Here is a 19,788-nt window from a genome sequence, read left to right on the forward strand (position 1 = left end):
AAAGCAATATGATCACTAGAGTCAAATATGTCAAGACTTTTGGGATCATTACAGTCATTTGTAGTACAATCTGGGAAATAATCTCTTATTTAGGACTTTCCCAACTTTTTGAATATTCTATTCATACAGCCAAAATGTATCAGCCCATTTTCATATGGGAATGTAAATATTAAACTGCTCTTCCAACATATTTTCCTCTATGGGACGATAACATGGTCTGTAAAGTTGATAATGCGTGTGGGTGTGACGCTGTGGACAAGTCATATTTGTAAAGAGCATTACGAAGCCTTCTTGGACCAAGTGGCTTTCCGTACTTCGGTGACGTAATCACCATCCAATATTTGTATTTTTTGGCGGGGTTCGTTTGCGACTTCGTCTGTTCAGATGCTCGATTCAGTTTGGAAACATTAACTTTTCAACGTTAAAATATGGAGCGGTACGTTTTTAACTTACTTAAATAAGCATAATAAGTCATTTTGCTATTTTGTTTCGCTTGCTTAAGATCATGCCCGTCGCTGTTATTGTGGTTTGGCTTTAGCTACAATTAGCTAGCTAGCGTTAATTTAACCGACGTTACCAACCGTATATTGAATATTACGTTACATGAGCTGTACTTTGTAACAACGCCTATTAGATTTAGTTAGAACACGGCTATTCCGACGTGATACTAGGTAACCGAAGGAGAAACATTAGCTAACTAACGCTAGTTGTCTTTAGCTAACCTAAGTGACCTGATTTACGTTAACGTCAGTCTGTTGGGGACATATCTAACGTTATGGGCATTCATTTAAAAACATGGCCGACATCAGCACTCTAATATGCATGTGTTTGTGTGTACTTTGTAAAACACTAGAATGACGTTAGCAAACTGCATCTGTTTATCTTTCTTGTATTTGCGTCCAGTGGAAGGATGAGTCGAGGAACAATCGGCAGACCATCGGATCTTGCTGTCTTGCGAGTGCAAGACAGTAACAGGATGAGCATGGCGTACACAACGCCAAAGAGGTTGGTTAGAAGTCATACTAAAGTCATTCATTTTAGTTGCATAGTAAGCAGAGATACTGCTTTCCTGTACGACGTGCGCAGTCCGCTCTTTCAATAGGCACATACGTCCTGATGTTAGTCAAACCCACAAAACAACTAACGATATACACTCTTTGACTACGTCTCATAATACAGTCCGGTAAAGTTGGAAAGAGATTCACAGATTCGGACTTCCCGGATCAATTACTCTTTCTCTAAACAGTGTTAAAACACAAACAATACCTCTCTGTAATCGTAGTGATGCAGACAACAAGCTACAACCTTCGTTTTATAAAAGCGGGTCGTTCTCCGAGCTGTACGGATAACATTGGTCTCAATGTGCAGCCGGCTGTGAGACGAGTGCGCGCAGGGGCGCAGGGACCGTTCTGCAAAGTGCAATGCAGAAAATACATACTAGAAAAATATTCAATGACTTCACCATTATGAATTGTAGCATTGCCAAAATAATGTCATACAGCAATGGGCTCCCCCTTGTTGTACTACAGTTGTCCTTTAGAAGAAATATAATTTCTATGAATTTTCTTAATATTTAATTAATATTAATATGCTATAGCATCACAGTAATACAGTTTAAAAAGACTAAAATCATGTCCTAGATCATTGGGCTCCCTCTTGTTGTACTACAGTTGTCCTTTTGAAGAAATATGTTTTATATGATTTTCTATTAATATTTAATAGTCACATTAATACAGTTTAAAAAGACAAAAATCAGGTCGTACTTCATTGGGCTCCCCCTTGTTGTACTACAGTTGTCCTTTTGAAGAAATGTTTTCTATGATTTTCTATTAATATTTAATTGCAATTAATATTCAATACGGTCACAGTAATACAGTTTAAAAAGACATAAATCATGTCCTACATCAATGGGCTCCCCCTTGATGTACTACACTTATCCTTTTGAAGAAATATGATTTATATGAATTTCTATGATTTTTTTTTTTTTTATATTTAATTCCTGCGCCCCTGTGCGCACTCGTCTCACAGCCGGCTGCATATAGAGAGTGGTATCGTTTGTGTTTTAACACCGTTTAGCAAAAGAGTTATTGATCCTGGAAGTCAGAATCTGTGAATCTCTTTCCAATTTTACCGGACTTCATAATACTTGTTGTATCCAACATATTGCATAGAGATGTCTCAGTTTGAAATACACTGGTTTAGTTTCATGATATTTCATATTCCTGTTAAGACAAACTGGGACCCGACCCAAACACTGGTCGTTATTAAATCCGATGCTTCATTGTTTAGACGTGTACTTGTTTTTGTACATCTGGTGATATTGATGTCAGGACTCCGTAGAGAGTCTGTTACGTTTCAGGGGCAATGTGATTGCATCTATATCGTCTTAAATATTTAGGATTCTTAATTGATAATTCTCTCTTTTTAAGACTCACATTTAGCCTTTTATGAAGAAAGTGAAACTGTGTTTTTATTCCAGAAATAAGTCTTTCTTTTCTTTTGACGCAAAAAGCAGATGTGTTGCTGCTACATTTATGTCTGAATGACTATGGTAATGTTGTATGCATCTTCTCAAAGCTCTTTAGATACTGTATATGGAGCACTTGAGTTCATTACAAATCTTAAGGCCCTCACTCCCTGTATGGTATTGTTGGTTGGCCTGTAGGCTTAATAAGAGGCATGTCCTTATAAGGCAGTTCTTAACTTCATCATATCTATCCATCTGAAAGATGCTGGAAGCTATTTGTCTGCTATTTTTCCCCAGTTTCCGTATTGAATCGAGAAAATTGGTTTTGGGTATGCTGCTCCTTCAGCTTCGAATTTGTTGCAGATTTTGGGGAGATGGTCTTTCTTTAAAAAAAATAAAATAGCCTGAAGGAGTTGAAAAAAGGTACATTAGGTTGTAGATGCTATGACCGTTATTTGTCCCTATGTGAGCTAATGAGTCTTATTTTGGAGTACCTATGCTGTGATCAGACATTTGTATTGTTCGTAACTGGTTTATGTTGTGCGTCTGAAACTGCTGCTGCCTGTCGCGTGAGTTTTAATCTCAATAAAGCTTCTCCCAGTTAAATACATTTTAAAATAATCTTGAAGAATTGAGTAGTAGCGGCATATGCAAATGTCAGTCAGAAAGTGAAGTATATCCATTTGTTCATGCTTTTTTCTTTACAGTAAACAGCCTTCCTTTGGAAAGCTGAATATACCCAAACCGCAGTCTGTGAACTCTGAAAGACGAACCAGCTTCTTTGGTGGCCGGTAAGTGAATAATATTCAGAAATATACAAATTTGCATTACTATGTGCTTAACATTAAAAAAAGAACAACTGTACACGACTGAGAACATACAGTATATGCATCAATAAAAGCACATACTTGTACCAGTACAATTACAATAGTAGTAAGATAAAATAAAGTGGTCAACATGTATTGTCTTCATCTTACAGTGTAGAAGGAAAGCTCTGTACATAAATATCCTGTGAGTATGATCTCAAAAAGAGTAATGCCTCTGAAAACTTCCGCTCACTGAGCTTTCAGTTACTTACTAGATTCAAACCAGTGTCACAAACACAAATTAGCAGAATTAATGAGGGAAAATGTAATAAGTAAATTAAAGAAGGTAAAATAAATCAGATTCATTGTTTGTGATAAACAATTATATTTGATAATGTGGCGGTGTATTACTGTTTTGCCTGCAGAACTGTAGGAGCCAGTATGCCTCGCAACAGCACCATTTCAAGGTTCGGAGGAACGGAGAAGATCAAAGACGCCAGACCTCTGCACGATAAATCCTTTGTTCAGCAATGTATCAGACAGCTGCATGAGGTAAACACTTTTTTTCTCAGCCCATATCATTTATACACACACACACACACACATAGTAGTTGTGTCCAGAAAATGTCTTTGGCAGCCAACAACAGGCACATTATATTTCTGACACGTCTGCTGGACACATTTACCACACAAAGGTAGCACCATCAGTTCTACAGATGGTCCTCCTACCACTATATTAGCATAACTTAACTATATTATGTTTGTGTTTTATTTATTCATTTGTATTACTTTATTGGTACTGAAAATGATTACAGAAGATATCTGTGTGTGAAATCGAATTGTAGCTCAACTTTGTTTTGTACTTTCATTGGCAGCAAAGAGTAGGACGGTGTTGACCAATATGAGTGGGAATCTATACTGTTGCTTGACCCTGCCTGACATTCTCTCTCATGTCCTTCCAGTTCTTGACTGAGCAGGGTTACCCGGGCATTTTGTCAGCCAAGACCCTCCAGTCTCCCTCTACCAAGGAGTTTGTGAAGGTGTTTGAGTTCATCTACCGTCAGCTAGACCCAACCTTTGAGATGCCTAACTCCAAAGTTGAAGAGGAGGTTCCAGCTATCCTGAAAGCCGTGAAGTAAGTTTCATCATAACAAAGCACTATATTAAAGACGATTTTAAAAAAACGACTGAGAGAAAATCTTAAAAATGGATACAGCATATAACAAAAGCATGGTACAAGATGTCTGAACATTAACCATTGGTTGTGAGCCTTGATGTTGACACATTTTCTCCAGTTTAAGCAACATTGCTGATTGTTTGTCTCTGTTTCTGGTTTCAGCTATCCATTTGTTCTCTCCAAGTCTTCAATGTATTCTGTTGGAGCTCCCCACACCTGGCCGCAGGCACTCGGGGCTCTCATGTGGCTTATTGACCAAGTCACGGTGAGGAGCAAAAATACATTTTCAAATATCAATTTCTGTGGAATAAAACCAGGTTAATTTGCATATCATGCAGCATAAACTAAACTTGTGCAATTTTTGTTTAATTAAAACCAGTGTTTGTTCTTCTTCTGTGTGTCAGATCACCTGGGATTTGAGTAAGCAGGAGCTGCTGTTCAGTGACTTCTGTGAAGACAAGGATAATATCGAGGAGGGGGCTGAGTATAACAAGGTGCTCAAACTGAACATCATATAGTCACTCTTATTTTGTCGGTCTAAATCTAAAAAACTGTGTGGGTTTGCTTATTTTTCACGTTCTTCTGTGCAGCTCCTCCAGGACTACACAGCTGAGGCATACTCCAAGTTCATGCAGGGTGAAGATGCATTTGAAGATGTGGATGAATTGTTCCTCAATAAACTAAGTAAGCACAGCATCTCTCTTATGACATTTGTTGTTTTTTAATAATGCATTGCTTTGTTTGTATACAAGAATAATGTTAATTTTTAGTTTCAATTTATTTTTTGTGTGAGATTCTGAGTCCCACTGAAAACGTTTCTCTCAAAAAAATCTTCACAGAGAAACTGTACAACGTTGACGAGGGCCTGCTGGCCTCGATGGAGGAGAAGTACAGAATACTCAGTGAAGAGGTTGAACGACTGGAGAAGGAGAGCCATGCGGTCAGGAGACCTTTTATAATTACACATCCCAATGTGCACAGATTAGATTATGATTTAAAAATGTTGATATTCACCATTTCTTAAATACAGCTTAATAAATTGTAGTGCAATAATTCTAAGTGGTAAAGGTGAAAACCTGAGCATCAGCAACAAAATAATACGGCCGACAAAGAAAAGGGGAAATTACAATTATTGGAGGTGCACATGTGTTAAAGTGGTAGCCAGAATAATTTGGGTCGTGCACTCAATTTGTCACCATCAGTTATATGAAGCATCTTTGGTGTGAGTAACAATACATCTGACAAAGAATTGTCTCTCTCCCTGGACAGGACCGTCTAATGACCAAGAGAATGGAAAGGGTGAAGCTGCAGGCGGACCTCAAGAAGCTCCAGAGTTATCGAAGCAACCTGGAGTCCTTTAAAGCCAACCTGGAGAGCAGAGCTTCAGAACTGAGTGATGAGCTGGAGACGACTGGTAAATATAACCATGTCAGTTAGCCAGGACTTTCCTGGGATTCACTGGGTCTTGTTTTGCATCCGATATGTCTGGATCTTAGTATTTAAGTCACCATGAAGATGTCTGAATTACTACTGTGCATTAGGTAAACCAAGTTCTTCCTTTCTCAGTTCGAGTCCTCCTTATAAAGCATTTAACATTCCTGTTTTGAATGAATAGGCATCAGAGATCATACTTTGCAGTGTTATTAAAACTACATACAGTGGAAGAGTGCAAATGTCTCATCATTCAGTGCAAAGAAAGCTTCCACCAAGAACATAGTTTTTGTGGAGTAACTTCACAGTATTCAAGGTCAAATTAGCACATGGGTACCGAGGTGTTTAAATAGTGTCATGTGGGCTGTCACATAGTTCAAAATCTATGAAACTCTCTTTCTGATCAGAACTGCGGTTTGGATCTGATTTTGAAAATGTCATGTTTTTAGTTTCTTTTTATCTTTGCAGGCAGTCACCTGGAGTCTCTAAAACATGAGCAAAATGAACTGCAACTCCTCCTGCAGAAGCAGAAGTTCACTCCAGCGGATATCGAGAGGATCAACCGAGAGAAGAGGGAACTCCAACAGACCCTCTCCAGTCTCAGCAAGTCTCTTGAAGAGGCTGAACAGCACGAGTGGAACGAGGAGCTTGCTCTGGCCAAAGTGAAAGAGAAGGTACCTCTACTGTAGTATGTATGCACAAAGGAGCCAGAATAGTTCTTAAGATGGCGAATGTGACTTATGAGTCAGTCTTCTTAATATTTTAGATTAAACTATGATATTTTGTGTCCGTGTTTTTTGCTACCCATTTGTAGTCTTAGATTGATAATATCCCATGTTTTTCATCCAGTGGCACACAGTTTGACCTTTTTAATTTAACTTGTTTCCTTGCCCTTCCTATCCTGTTGTTTTCCTCAAATCCAGGTGGAGTTGAAGGAAGCAGAGTACCACAAGCTGGCACGCAAACTGAAGCTGATACCACTGTCTGCAGAGAATGCCTGTGGTCATGATTTTGAGATCAAGCCATTTGGATGTGGAGCCGGCAGCGTGGTTCAACATGAAACGCAGATGAAGGTACTTCCAGCAAAAAAACGTGCATTTTTATCTGTATAAGAACCAGACTTTTGTATTTGGATGTTTTTTAATTCAATTCAGTATGAACACGTTACGGTTACTATCCCTTATGCTTAGGTTATATCCAGTTATTTGTTGCTTTGGACATAATATATTTAAATATTAACGGCATTGTAGGCCTTGGAAATAAATAAAAAAGTGTATTGTGTGTGATGTTTAAAAAAAACATATATGCTTTGTGTTGCAGATGCTCCTGAGAAAGCTGGCCAGTGATGTGGATGAAGAGAGCAGTCGATATGCCAACATGAAATTCAGTCTGGAGGGGTCTAATGATCAGGTAACATAATCTTGCGCACTGTTAACTTTTTACCGTACTGACACCCGTTGATACAACGTGCTTTTTAAAATATTTTTTCCCGTCCCATTTGTTATTTTTAAACGTGTGTCTTTAAGGTGAATTCTAACATCTTGGACAAGTCCAACGACCTAAAGCAGCTGAGAGAGCAGATTCGCAAGCTGGATGAACGGTTGGATTCTGACATGCAGGTATAGTTCATTCTGCTTTATGTTGCTAGAAACGCCGTACTGCTTTCACCAGATTGTACATGTCAGCAGTGAACTATTTGTCTTCTCAGCTGAAAAACGGGAACGAGGGAACATTTGTAACATGTTGGGAACACGCAGTGTGCACAGGTGCATCATTCATGTAGTAACGATATGATTCCTGTGTGTTTGTGTCTGTAAAGGAACTTGTCCAAGAGGAACAGGACTGGGCAGCAGAGGTGGAGTCAGCGGAGAACCATGTTACCATTCTTCAGAAGATGGTTAATTCCGGTTACGACGAGGCCGTGCAACAACTGAAGGCAGCGCAACAACAGTGAGTGACTTAAGGATTACTTCATCCTGCTGGAGCCTCGTTTATTCTAATTTTCATGAAACAGGGCATGGTGTGTGAGTTTTAAAGTCCTGGAGGTTTTCTTTTGTTTTGGCGTAAAACACGTGCTGCCGTCTCTTCTTCAGGTACCACCTGGTGCTGCAGGAGACCAATGAGGAGAGACGAACAGTAGTCAACAACCTTGCGTCTGTATTTTCCACAGCTGCTAACCACTTGTCGATCACAGAGGTAACTTCCTTGCAACTCTACTTCTGTCCCCTGCACGGAAGAATCTATGTCTCCAGCATTCTTCAATTTGTTTTAGCAAGAAAAGGAGTAACGTATCAAACAGTGCAGACATCACAAGCACATGTTTGATATACGAACATTGTGAGTCTGTCAGTGTGATTTAGATGTGACTGTAGCCATCAGTGACTCGACATCTTAACCCTTTCCATGCATATTGGTCTGATACTCATTATCATGCCGCATCTGTACCTGCGTTTGTATCGTTCTAATACATCAATGCGTGTAATATACCCCATTGACTCCTGTGGTTCTTGTACAACAGAAGTGCCTGGACGATCTGCACAGCCGAGTGCAACGTGCCTGCTCTAAGGATGTGGAAGAGGATGAAGCTGCTGTGCAGAAGCTGAGGGAAACTTTGAAGAGCTTCACGTCCAAAGCAAACAGCCTGTAAAGGGAGGATGGAGGTCTTTCAGAGACGATGGACGTGTGGGGGAGTTCTCCCTGTCATTTCTTGTTTATAGTTTTATCCATCTTGAAAACATGTAACTTACTTTGTTAGTTCTGAACAAGTTGTGGAAGTGTATCATATGACTTAGAACCATAGAATAACAAAAATGTCACTGTCAGTTTTCTCTGTATAAATTATTCAGCGATGTGTTTTTTGCCAACACGGATGCATTTAAATACAAAGCGGTTGCATCAAGATGGAGGTTTTGAAGTCTTAATGCATGTCCTTTTTATTTCTGCTATTTAATGTTTTTGTGTCATTTTTGTCTACACTTTTCAGTTTTTGATGTTGATGAAAATTATTGTTTGAAGGTGGAGTCAATATATTGTTTGTAAACATCCTCACCGTTCATACTGCACCTCGTCTGATAGTTGTGTTGTACCGAAGCCACTAGAGGGCAGCACTCGCCTCAGGTTGCTAGAACTCGAGTGTTCAGGTTGCCATATATTTACACATTTTCCTCTATTGGTTATTGTTAATGTTGCAGTTTCTTCAATATCTACTTAGTTTAATAAAGTATTCAGACATTAACGCCTTTTAACATCTCTCTTGACTGATGTAAGCACCTAATATAATGTGTATTAGTTGGTTTTCTACGTTGAATCTCCTGCTTACGCTCAAGATTGCAATGGGAGTCTACAGCGATACACCACTTGTTAAAGGTTGGTCAAAATAAATGCAAACACTGGAGTTTATTCAGCATTCCTGCAGCTCCATCAGAACTAAATTAATTCAACTTTATACTTCCAGGTATCCAAACCCAATAATCTGGGAATTTATGAATTTGACTCGCTTGTTTCTGGCAAACGCTGATTACCAATGAAATAGCAGGCAAAGGAAGTGTTTATTTTAGAAGTTTGTGACTCAAACCGAGTCGGCCATATGTCTCCACAATGCTTTCTCCTGTTCATGGTCAACGTCGCTCGTTGTACCGTTTTCTATTTTTTCTTTCTTCAGTGCACTCGGCATGTTTGTCGGACAGTCGACGCTTGAGGGTTTTCACTGGAATCTTTTTCAATTACAGAAGTCAGTGTTTTCTGATTCAGCTGCTAATTAGAATCAGAATCCGTTTATTGCCAGGAATGTTTACACAAACGAGGAATTTTGTTAGGTGGAAGGTGCATACATTAGACATTAGACAAGACAAGACAAACAACAACAGTAATGTTGGACGCGGTGGTGTTGATTTATGATTTTGCAGAAGTGCATCTTTTTCCAATTCACTCATTTAAAGGAAGAAACTGTCCTACAACCTGACACTTAAAATACCACCTTTACTTTTCTGGGTTCATCATTTTCTTTGGTTTTGCATTTTGTTATAGTTCCAATGGAAAAAGGTGAACAGGACTGGATACAGCAACATGTTAAAGCAGGACCTCAGTACTAAAAGTCTTCATTTTAAGCAAAGAGTTGCACTAAATTGCGATTGTTGAGGTGGAACTGCGATGTTGGTTGGGGTCATCTGGTTCTCCTCCACGCAGGAGACCACGTCGCCAGGAAGCCCAGCAGCGTGCGCAGTGCCATCCTGTTCTCGTCGGGAAGCAGCAAGATGGCCGCCTGAGCGGCAACCAGCTGCTGATCCTGAGGGAAATCTGCAAGTAGAAAGATAACCTGCTAATATTCTCATTATGAACTTGAAGAAAATAAGGCCAACTCCATGTTCACAGTCTTGGATTAACTTTCTCCTGCAAGACTTAAATCTCTATAAATGCATCACTGAGCCAAATCCCTTGTATGTGTAAGGTACTTGGCAAACAACTGTTTCTGTATCTGATCTTTGTTCATTATATATTTGTATCATATTGTAACGGACTGAGGGAAATGTTATGTTATAAATGTTATGTTCAGGATGTCAGTGAACGTCTCATGAGCTGGTAGCTGTGAAGCGTGTCTGTGATTGGAGAGCGAGGTTGTTGTTGTGTTGTGTGGTGTTGTGTTACGAGCAGTTCGGAGCAGAGTCTATGACCCGGAGCAGACGTGAAGCTGGTTGAGAGGCTTTCACGGGGTTTTGCTGTTGTTTTGGCGTAGGCTACGGCCAACAGTAGCCTGTTCTATGTTCCCCTAAACACCCTATAAGCCATCTACGTCTCGTAGCTTTCCTGACCCAGGGTCGCTACAATATCATTAAACTAATTTGAAAACTAATGGTATGTTTTGGAAAATGGACAGCGTGGTTGGTGGTTCAAATGGGTAAAACAGTGGTATGGGCCAGAATTTTAATTTAAAGATCCGCAAACATCAGTTTATCCAGAAGGAATTGAGTGCGTCAATGTGTCAGCGACTCTAATGAAATGTGTGATATTGACTAAATGTCAGCATTAGCATTTTACTTTGCCGAGTATGTTAGATTGTGAATTTGCAGTGATGACTGAATGATTTGCAGAGAGCTGCCTGAGCCCATCTTCACTAAGATGGGCTCAGGCAGCTCTCTGAAGCTTAACTGTGTCGGTCACGTCGAAGGCCGACTGACCGCCTTATGAAACGCCGTCGGGGTCGGACCCCACCAGCTCACGAAGGTACTGGTACGAGACTTCACCCCGACTGACGGAAAAGACCCACCTGAGAGAGAAAAAAATAACTTCAAAAGAAGAGATAGACAAAGATAAGTATTACATCGATGCTCTAAGTATTTGGTTAACACGGTGGCGCAGGGGTTCATCTCTGCGCCTGTCACACTAGAGGCCCATGTCGTCGTCAGGCGTATCTAGCGTGGCACGCCCAGATTGCTCTGCGGCCAAGTCCTCTGGCACATATCGTGAGGGCAAGCTCAGTACCGAAAGGGAAGCTCGAGTATCCCCGATACTCTCACGCAGGCGTGAGGGTCATTGCCGAAAGGCACCTTATTAGTTGTGTGGACATGTGTGGTCCCTGTGTTAAAGTTTTACTAGCTGCCGCTAGGTTTCCCACACCCCAATGGACCGTTCCACTGGACGTTCGTTTTTTTTTTACACATTAGATGAAAAAAAATGTGTATTTAAATAAAAGATAGATAGGGAATGCTGACATATATTAATTAAACCCTGACACGATCTTTGGAGATGAGTCAAACGACCTCAATCTTCAGGGTACTGGATTTAAAACAACATGTCAGTGAGGTGGGAACAAGCAATTTAAACTAATCTATTCAATCACATAGTTAAGTTATTATAACAATCATCAGGAACCAATTTAATTGATCCTTCTACCTGTAAACATTGATTGAATCATTTATTCTTCATTATAATACGGGTAGATCAAATCAAGCATTCTGATTGGTTGAGAGTGAGTCACGAGGTGTAGTTTATTCAGCCATAAAGTACTGTACAGCCTGTTTACATTTAGAGCGTTCCATATCAGTGCGCACTTAAAATAACAGGTAGCTTTAAATTGCGCGACCGTTAGTTGTCATTTCAACCTTGACAGTTACCAAACATGTTCGTGTAAACTTTGATATTGTAATGTCCGCAGTAACGACTCGCATACGTTGGTTTCCTTAACTTGCAGGTGTATTGATTGAGTGTTCACAGTATTGCAACGGGGCTCTTCGCTAACAGTAACGTTAGCTCAAACGGAACAGCTAACAAGCTCACTTAGCATCCCCCACACTAGCATAACGAACGACAACACACACGTCACTTCCTCCCTAAAATGAGATGAGGAATGAAAAGGGTTTGACCACAACATCATGATAATTTCTAGTGAAAGATAATTACGTCAGTAATTTCCCGACGCGAGGCAAGTTCTCTAAACATCATGGAGGAGAAAAATGACGGAGAAAAGACGGACAGAAGCAGCGAGAGCACTTCTTTACATCGGTGGCTGCGTGTCATCCTCCACCCTGCTTCCAACCGGCCTGGTCAGTAAATCGCAGATTTTTTCATGCGACTCAGAGAAGACCGGAGCCGACGCGAAGGAGGCTGTTACCGACGGCCTGACAGCGGCGGCCAAGCGTCTGAAGACCGAGCCCCGGTGCAAGCAGTCTGAAGACCGGCCTAACAACGGCGGGCAAACGGTCTTCGCCTCCCGGTGCGGCCGACTAAAGCAACAGAAACAATAACACAAACACACGATTATAAACGTATTTGTAATACATCAAACAAGCAGCGAGCAGCGAGCAGCTTTAATTTAGAGGGAGATATAGATATATATAGATATAGATATCTATATATATATATATATATATATATATATATATATATAGATAGATAGATAGATAGATAGATATATATCAATGATATATCATATATATATATATATATATGATACATCATTGATATATCTATATATATATGATACATCATTGATATATATATATATATATATATATATATATATATATATATATATATATATATATATAGATATATCAATGATATGTCAGCATTGACTATATCAGTCAATGCTGACTGTGGGCAACATGCACAGAGACCACCAGGGAGCCTGCAAAGCCCCCGTTTCCTCCTCTCTTGCTCCATGGGGAACCCCATGAGCCACCAAAACTAACTGAGGATGGAGCAAAACAGGCGCACCCAACAAACCCGTGTGAGAGCGAACCACCCCAGACGCAGGGTCCCTAGAGGCCCCTGTTACCCATAATTGCTGCTCTTCTCGCGAGGCAGTTAACCGAACCCCCACAAGCGTCCTCTCCACTAGGCATATGCTCATGAACATCTACTAAATGAGAAAACACAAGAATTCAAGAGGTTTACAAGTTTTAGCGATGGAGTCCGCTACATTATTCTTATAGTGACAAAAACAGACAAAGTGCCATTTGTGGCACATTTAACACCAGCCACTAAGGCTATCGTCAATTGTATGGAGGTGTGGATTTTGCTCTGATCCCCTCATGCATCGGCACCTACGCTTACAGCTGTAGTACGGCGTTAACATGTAGTTACTGGCAATTTTTAAACAGAGTTTGTTCAGTTTCAGAGTCTGCATTATGGACTTAATTCTGTGAGTCAGTCATTATCCCCCACAATATGGCCATGTTTCATACTTTGTTTGGTGGATGTGGACACGTCAATAGGGAACCCGAGTGCTTCACCTCCGTGTGCCATCACAGGCCCTAGGTCTGTGGGGGAGGTGGTAAGGTGAAAACATCATCACTGCGACACGTGCAGATGTGACATTGTCTGCTGCCTGGCTGCACCATCCTCTGCTGGGGCTGCGTCATCACCTGGCTGCCTTTGGCTTGTGTTCTGCTGCGCCCTCTGTTTCCACCCGGCAGGTGCGTCTACACTGGGCTGGGGACACTCCTGTCTAATATGTCTAATACCAGCCATTTTATCAGTAGGCAGAGACAACAACATTCTCTCAATGTCAGGGGAAGTAACCTGCACAAAATCAAATTGTCAGTTTGTATACTTCATCATATAATTCTCAATTAGTGTGCATGAGGAGGAGCCATCAGTGGGTGTCAAGTTCTTTCTGAGATGATCAACTTTACTCATGAAGTAATTATTGAAGTAATTATTTCCCCTCAACTGAGCAACTGGGTATCGGTTTTGAATCGTTTTGTCATGGGTCCACGTAAAGTTGTGTAAATAACATGTCACAGTAAAGTGTCTGGATTTACTCCCAGAACAGATTCCCGGCTGCTTTATTTTTGTCACGCTTTTCACCGCACAACGCCGCACGGATTAATTGAAAAGTTGATTCATGATGTGAACATAATATATACATGCACATTAAACTGCCTGTAGTCACTACTGTTAACATATCCAGGTTTATTTATTTATATTGATTAATTAATGTTCTTCTAACATTAACGTTTGGTTTTCTCGTATTTTCGTTTTTGGATTTAAACGCCAGAAACGGAAAACAAACCTTCACACTGCCGTCTCATCAACATAAGTGAACATTGTATGTAAACTAAACTAAAATGTTTTTATGTTTAATAAATTATTAAGATCTGATGTACTGGAGTTTGTTGTTTTTTCCCCTGCAGGCATGTTTTTGTTGTATTGTTTTAAGTGTTAGCTGGTCATGGTAAAGTGAGAAAATGCACTTCATAGTTATTCTGTTGAAGAGTTAAAAAGGAGTCAATTGAAAGTAAGTAAGTGTTGGATAAAAACTACACTAATAGGGAGTAAATACAAGAGTAAATATGTTTTAACAATGGCAAGAGTCAGTTAAAACAACACTTAGTGTTAAGTAGGTCTAACACTAATGAAGAGTAATATTAGTCTTTGAGTCAAATGTAAATAACAATGCCAAGTGTTATTTACATCATAGTGTAGAATCTGAGTAACACTTAGTAGTAGTAGTGTAGTGTAGTGTAAAATATGAACTCTTACCAGAGTTGAATTGACTCTGAAATGTTAACACTACGTTCAGTGTAACTTTAACACTCTGTAGATAGGGACCATATGTTCACTAGTTTAGTGTTACATTTGACTCTTTAAGTGTTGCACTAACACTGACAATTTTACTGTGCACCCTCTGGTGTCACTTCTAGTTGCTAAAAGCCAAGATGGCGACAGCAATAAACCAAGATGCCCGCAACAAACTTGAGGTTTCAAAATTGCAGTTCACAAGCCAATGGATGATCTCACAGTGACTAATGTCCACTTCTAATACAATATATGGCGTACATTTGAGCCAATAGTTGCTAGTTTACATAATAATCCATGGAGCAACATTATCATTCATTTGGATGTTCTTTCCTGGTCACCTGATGAATATTTTCTCTGAATATCTGTTTTTGCTCCCCACCAAAACAATGCTATTTAAGGGAGCTGCAAAGGTTTAATTCCCTTTTTCATCATGTGTGGTTGAATGATTTTTTTTTATAAAACTGTCTATCTTTGGTCAAACCTTTCACCAATGTTGACTTGTGAGTTGCGAGGTAAATCAGAGTTGCTTCATGTTCAGGGAATAAAATGCTGAAAACAACTGGTATGGCAGCTCCTGCATGGACGTAGAGCTCAAATGTGTCTTGTAACTAAACATCTAACATGTAATTATCTCGCTGCGTTTTGGTGTGAACGCAGCATCAGGATGGCAAAGTCGGCAACTGCCTTTGTGTCATCTCAAAGATATTTAAGCAGAATATACCGGAGGCATCTTTCAAATTGTAGCAATTCAAGTTGTAGCCAAACACACTGAAATGAATACCATGTTAGTCTGCCCCTACTAAATATAATTAAATATACTGTCAGAATACTATACTTTCTTTCTTGAGCCTGTATTCACCACTATATGTTATAAACACGTGATAATCTTGACAAAACAACTGCTGTATAAATATACATAAAATAAATAAAAACAGCATTTTACAATATGTTTATATTCCTTCAGAAATGTTAGTCTGCCTAACCTATGATATATAATTAAATATACTGTCAGAATACTTTCAGCCATTCACCACCCATATATTATAAACACGTGATAATCTTGACAAAACAATTATTATATTATTATAAATAAATATATATATTTATATAAATAAATATATATTTATTTATAATAATATAATATATATAAATAAATATATTTATAATAATTGTTTTGTCAAGATTTTATATATAATAAAAGATTTTTCCCCAATTTCCCCTGGGTTCCCTAATTGTCAGCGAACATCCAGTGGAACGATCCATTAGGGCGTGGGAGGAAACCTAGCGGAGCTAGTAAACCCACTTAACACAGGGACTATGTCCACACCACAGAGGCCTCAACTTGCCATACGGTACCATATGTGCTCCCGGCAATCCTCACGTATATTGGGGCTACGTGAGGTTATCGGGTATACTCGTATGCATCACTCGGCAGCTAGCAACACTTAGGATGCATCACCTGAGAGCTTATAGCATTACGAGTCCTGACTATATGGACAGAAGACGAGCCTGTCGACGGTATCGAACACGGGCCTCTGGTGTGACAGGCGCAGAGACGAACCCCTGCGCCACCGTGTTAACCACAAACTTAGAGCATCAACGTAATACTTATCTTTGTATTATTTGTGTAATACAGAAGACGGAATAAACACTACATCACGGTCCGTGAAAACGGAAAACGAAAAACGACCCGTTCTCTGATTTTCTTTGATGTGCTTTAAACATGGACATCGATAATTAAAATACTGAGTGAAAATCTTCTTTCTCAATTTTGCGTAGGTTTTTGTGTTGTGACCCGGAAACTATCAGTAGTTGGCGGTGTTGGAGTCAGACATCCATGAGACGCACCTCAGCAGGATGGCATTGCACGAATATGCAGGTTTTATTTCAGAACACAGAAAGAATGGCACGTGTGGTGATATCGCCACTGCGTTATGTACCCAGTTTGGGACGAGACGGGGTTTTTCAGAGAGGAATGTGCGCAGGTGGTGTGCTGAGCAGGGGCTTGTCAGGGACTTGGGTATTGAGAAACGGCCATTTATATTACATACAGGGTGTTCGGGTCCCGGGCTAATAAAAGTGTAGAAATTGTAGGTCCTGTGTACCTTCAGTCTGTCTCCTCATGTCTGGGCCTGCTGTAAGTGTGTGTGTATGTGTGTGCGCGTGTGCTTGTTTGTATGTGATTGGGCCTGCTGTAAATCTGTGTGTGTGTGTGTGTGCGCGCGCGCGAGCGCGCCGGTCCCACACAAGTTTGCAACATTTATGCAAAATTCAAGCACTAGCCTGCTATCACATTCCCGCACTTTTTACCCTCTGTGTGACCAAAAGGAGTGGATTTAACATTCAGAGACGTGCAGACCAGAGCTGGAAGGTAAATATGGATGTTTTCTTAATGACTGTACAACCTTTGTGTTCTAGTACTTAAAGCTGTGCTATTGGGATGATCCAGGCATGAAAACGGGTCAGGGGTGGAAAAGGTGAGAAGGATATTACCCCTCTAGGAGGGTCCTGGGGCATGCTCTCCCATAAGAAAAATTTAAATATTCCATATTTTAAAGCATCAATCTGATGCATTTTGAGATGCTTTTTTTGCCAACCTGGGGAGAGCTGGAGAAACTCAGTCAGTGCCGAACAGCGTCACTCGTCGAGAAGCTGACAAACTATGATCATTATGTGTTTTAATTCTTCTTTTGTCAATACCCAAGTGTACACATGAGAGTATAATGGAACCCACAATGTGATGCTCCAGTGTGTGCTAACTGCACAAGGGTTTTCTAATCATCCATTAGTCCAACCCCGTCTCCTAAAAATTACGTTCCCCCAGAACTAATACGCATTCCCAATTACGTTTGATCAGAAACGTATCTCCTCCCTGATTATGTTTGTGTTTGACGTATTACACATACGTTGATTATACACGTATAGGTTGATTAAACACGTATGTAGATTATACACATATTTTTGTTTTATTGTTTTTATGTTTGTGTTTGACGTATTACAAATACGTTCATAATCGTGTGTTTGTGTTATTGTTTTGTTGCTTTATTTAAGCATATTTTAATTTTTAGTCTCTGCGAAGAAAAAAAAAAAAAAAAAGAGGGGCGGGGTGAGGCCAGTGATAGCCGGCCGGGCCGGGCGCCGGCCGCACCGGGAGCCCGAGAGTCGGCCGCACCGGGAGGCGAAGACCGCTTGCTCGCCGTTGTTAGGCCGGTCTTCAGACTGCTTGCACATCAAGTGCAGAATCTTCCGTGAAAAATATTCAAACGGGCGGAAGGAGTCACGGGACCCAACATCCGGTTTTCTAAATACTAACTGATATGAATGTGTTCAGAACATTTCTGACCACATCCAAACATCTTAACTGTACTGGTCTTACAGAAATATTGTAATATGTCAAACACAACGTACTGTTACAGTTAAGATGTGTGCGAAGGAGTGTTACCGACGGCCTGACGGCGGCGGGCAAGCGTCTGAAGACCGAGCCCCGGTGCAAGCAGTCTGAAGACCGGCCTAACAACGGCGAGCAAGCGGTCTTCGCCTCCCGGTGCGGCCAACTCTTGGGCTCCCGTTGCGGCCGGTGCCCGGCCGGCTGTCACTGGCCTCACCCCGCCCCTCTTTTCTTTTTTCTCCGCAGAGTAATTGGGACGTAATTGGGAATGCGTATTAGTTCTGGGGGAACGTAATTTTTAGGAGACAGGGTTGATTAGTCTTCTATGCGATGAGCAAACACAATGTACCATTAGAACACTGAGTGATAGTTGCTGGAAATGGGCCTCTATACACCTATGTAGATATTTCATTAAAAACCAGACGTTTCCACCTAGAATAGTCATTTACCACATTAACAATGCATAGTGTATTTCTGATTAATTTAATTCATTGAAGAAAACAGTGCTTTACTTTGAAAAATAAGGACATTTCTAAGTGACCCCAAACTTTTGAACGGTAGTGTGTGTGTATGTGTATATATATATATATATATATATATATATATATATATATATATATATATATATATATTTTGTAGACTTAATACTTACAATACTGCTGTACTATACTGAATATTGTTTTGCTACTACTACATTTCACTTCATAATATTACACTAATATGCAATAATATGTATAATGTACTAGCCTTTTTATTTTATTTGACCATATTATGTCATACTGTTATACCACTTTACTTTGAGGAGACGTCACTGTTAGTCACTGAATAATGTTTCCACCAGTAAACCTGAACATGCACACCTCTCTCTGTATGACATCTCCTGGCTGACGTCACACGCTGCCACGGACTCTCCGCTGCCAGTAATCTCACTCGCTGTCTCTCCAACAACGTTAGCTAACGTGTTAGCTAGCTGACTAGCTTCTATTAAAAAACTGGTGGGAGGGAAATGAAGCCGCTGTAGACATCTGAACGCTGATTGGCCAAGACTCGACAAAAATCTTCTATTGCTAAGATGATCACGACCTCAGTTTTTTTCCGTGTCCCGCTCCAATCTCTGAAACCGCAGCCAGTTTAACTATCCAGTTGGAATCAGTTAGATTTGCTCACTTAGGATTCTACGAAGTTAGTGCTTTGTAGAGATGGGCAAACAATACCAGAGCTCCGTAGCTTGTGTCAGTCTACTGAACCGCCGTGTGTCGGCGCAAAGTGTCGGAGCTTGTATTAAATGCTTCAAGTGCTTCACGAAGCGTTTCATTGGTTTGACAGCTTGAACGTTTTGGCACCAAACTGCTTCATAAGATGCCTCAGTGTCAATCAACAATGTGGGGTTTGAGAGAGGAGATAGCGATAATTGTGAGTTCATAAGCCACACTAAAATGAGCTATAAAGGACAAATACTATTTATAACTATGTTGGCATAAAAGTTTAGAGCGATAAT

General features: G+C 40.2%; 1 protein-coding gene across 1 annotated transcript; it reads left to right on the forward strand.

The window, feature by feature from the left end:
- Positions 1-428: 428 nt before the first annotated feature.
- ndc80 (NDC80 kinetochore complex component) lies at positions 429-9,026 on the forward strand (the record flags this gene model as incomplete). Its single annotated transcript, XM_079222307.1, has 17 exons — positions 429-436; positions 904-1,005; positions 3,175-3,258; positions 3,699-3,825; positions 4,236-4,408; positions 4,613-4,715; positions 4,855-4,944; positions 5,041-5,134; positions 5,290-5,390; positions 5,720-5,864; positions 6,350-6,555; positions 6,805-6,954; positions 7,202-7,291; positions 7,408-7,500; positions 7,701-7,831; positions 7,975-8,077; positions 8,400-9,026. 17 exons carry the CDS (start codon positions 429-431, stop codon positions 8,526-8,528), a joined length of 1,929 nt encoding a protein of 642 aa, XP_079078433.1. The 3' UTR covers positions 8,529-9,026.
- Between the last annotated feature and the right edge of the window lie 10,762 nt (positions 9,027-19,788).

The sequence above is a fragment of the Taurulus bubalis genome (genome assembly GCF_910589615.1).
Source record: "Taurulus bubalis genome assembly, chromosome: 8".
NCBI classification, from domain to species: Eukaryota; Metazoa; Chordata; class Actinopteri; order Perciformes; family Cottidae; genus Taurulus; species Taurulus bubalis.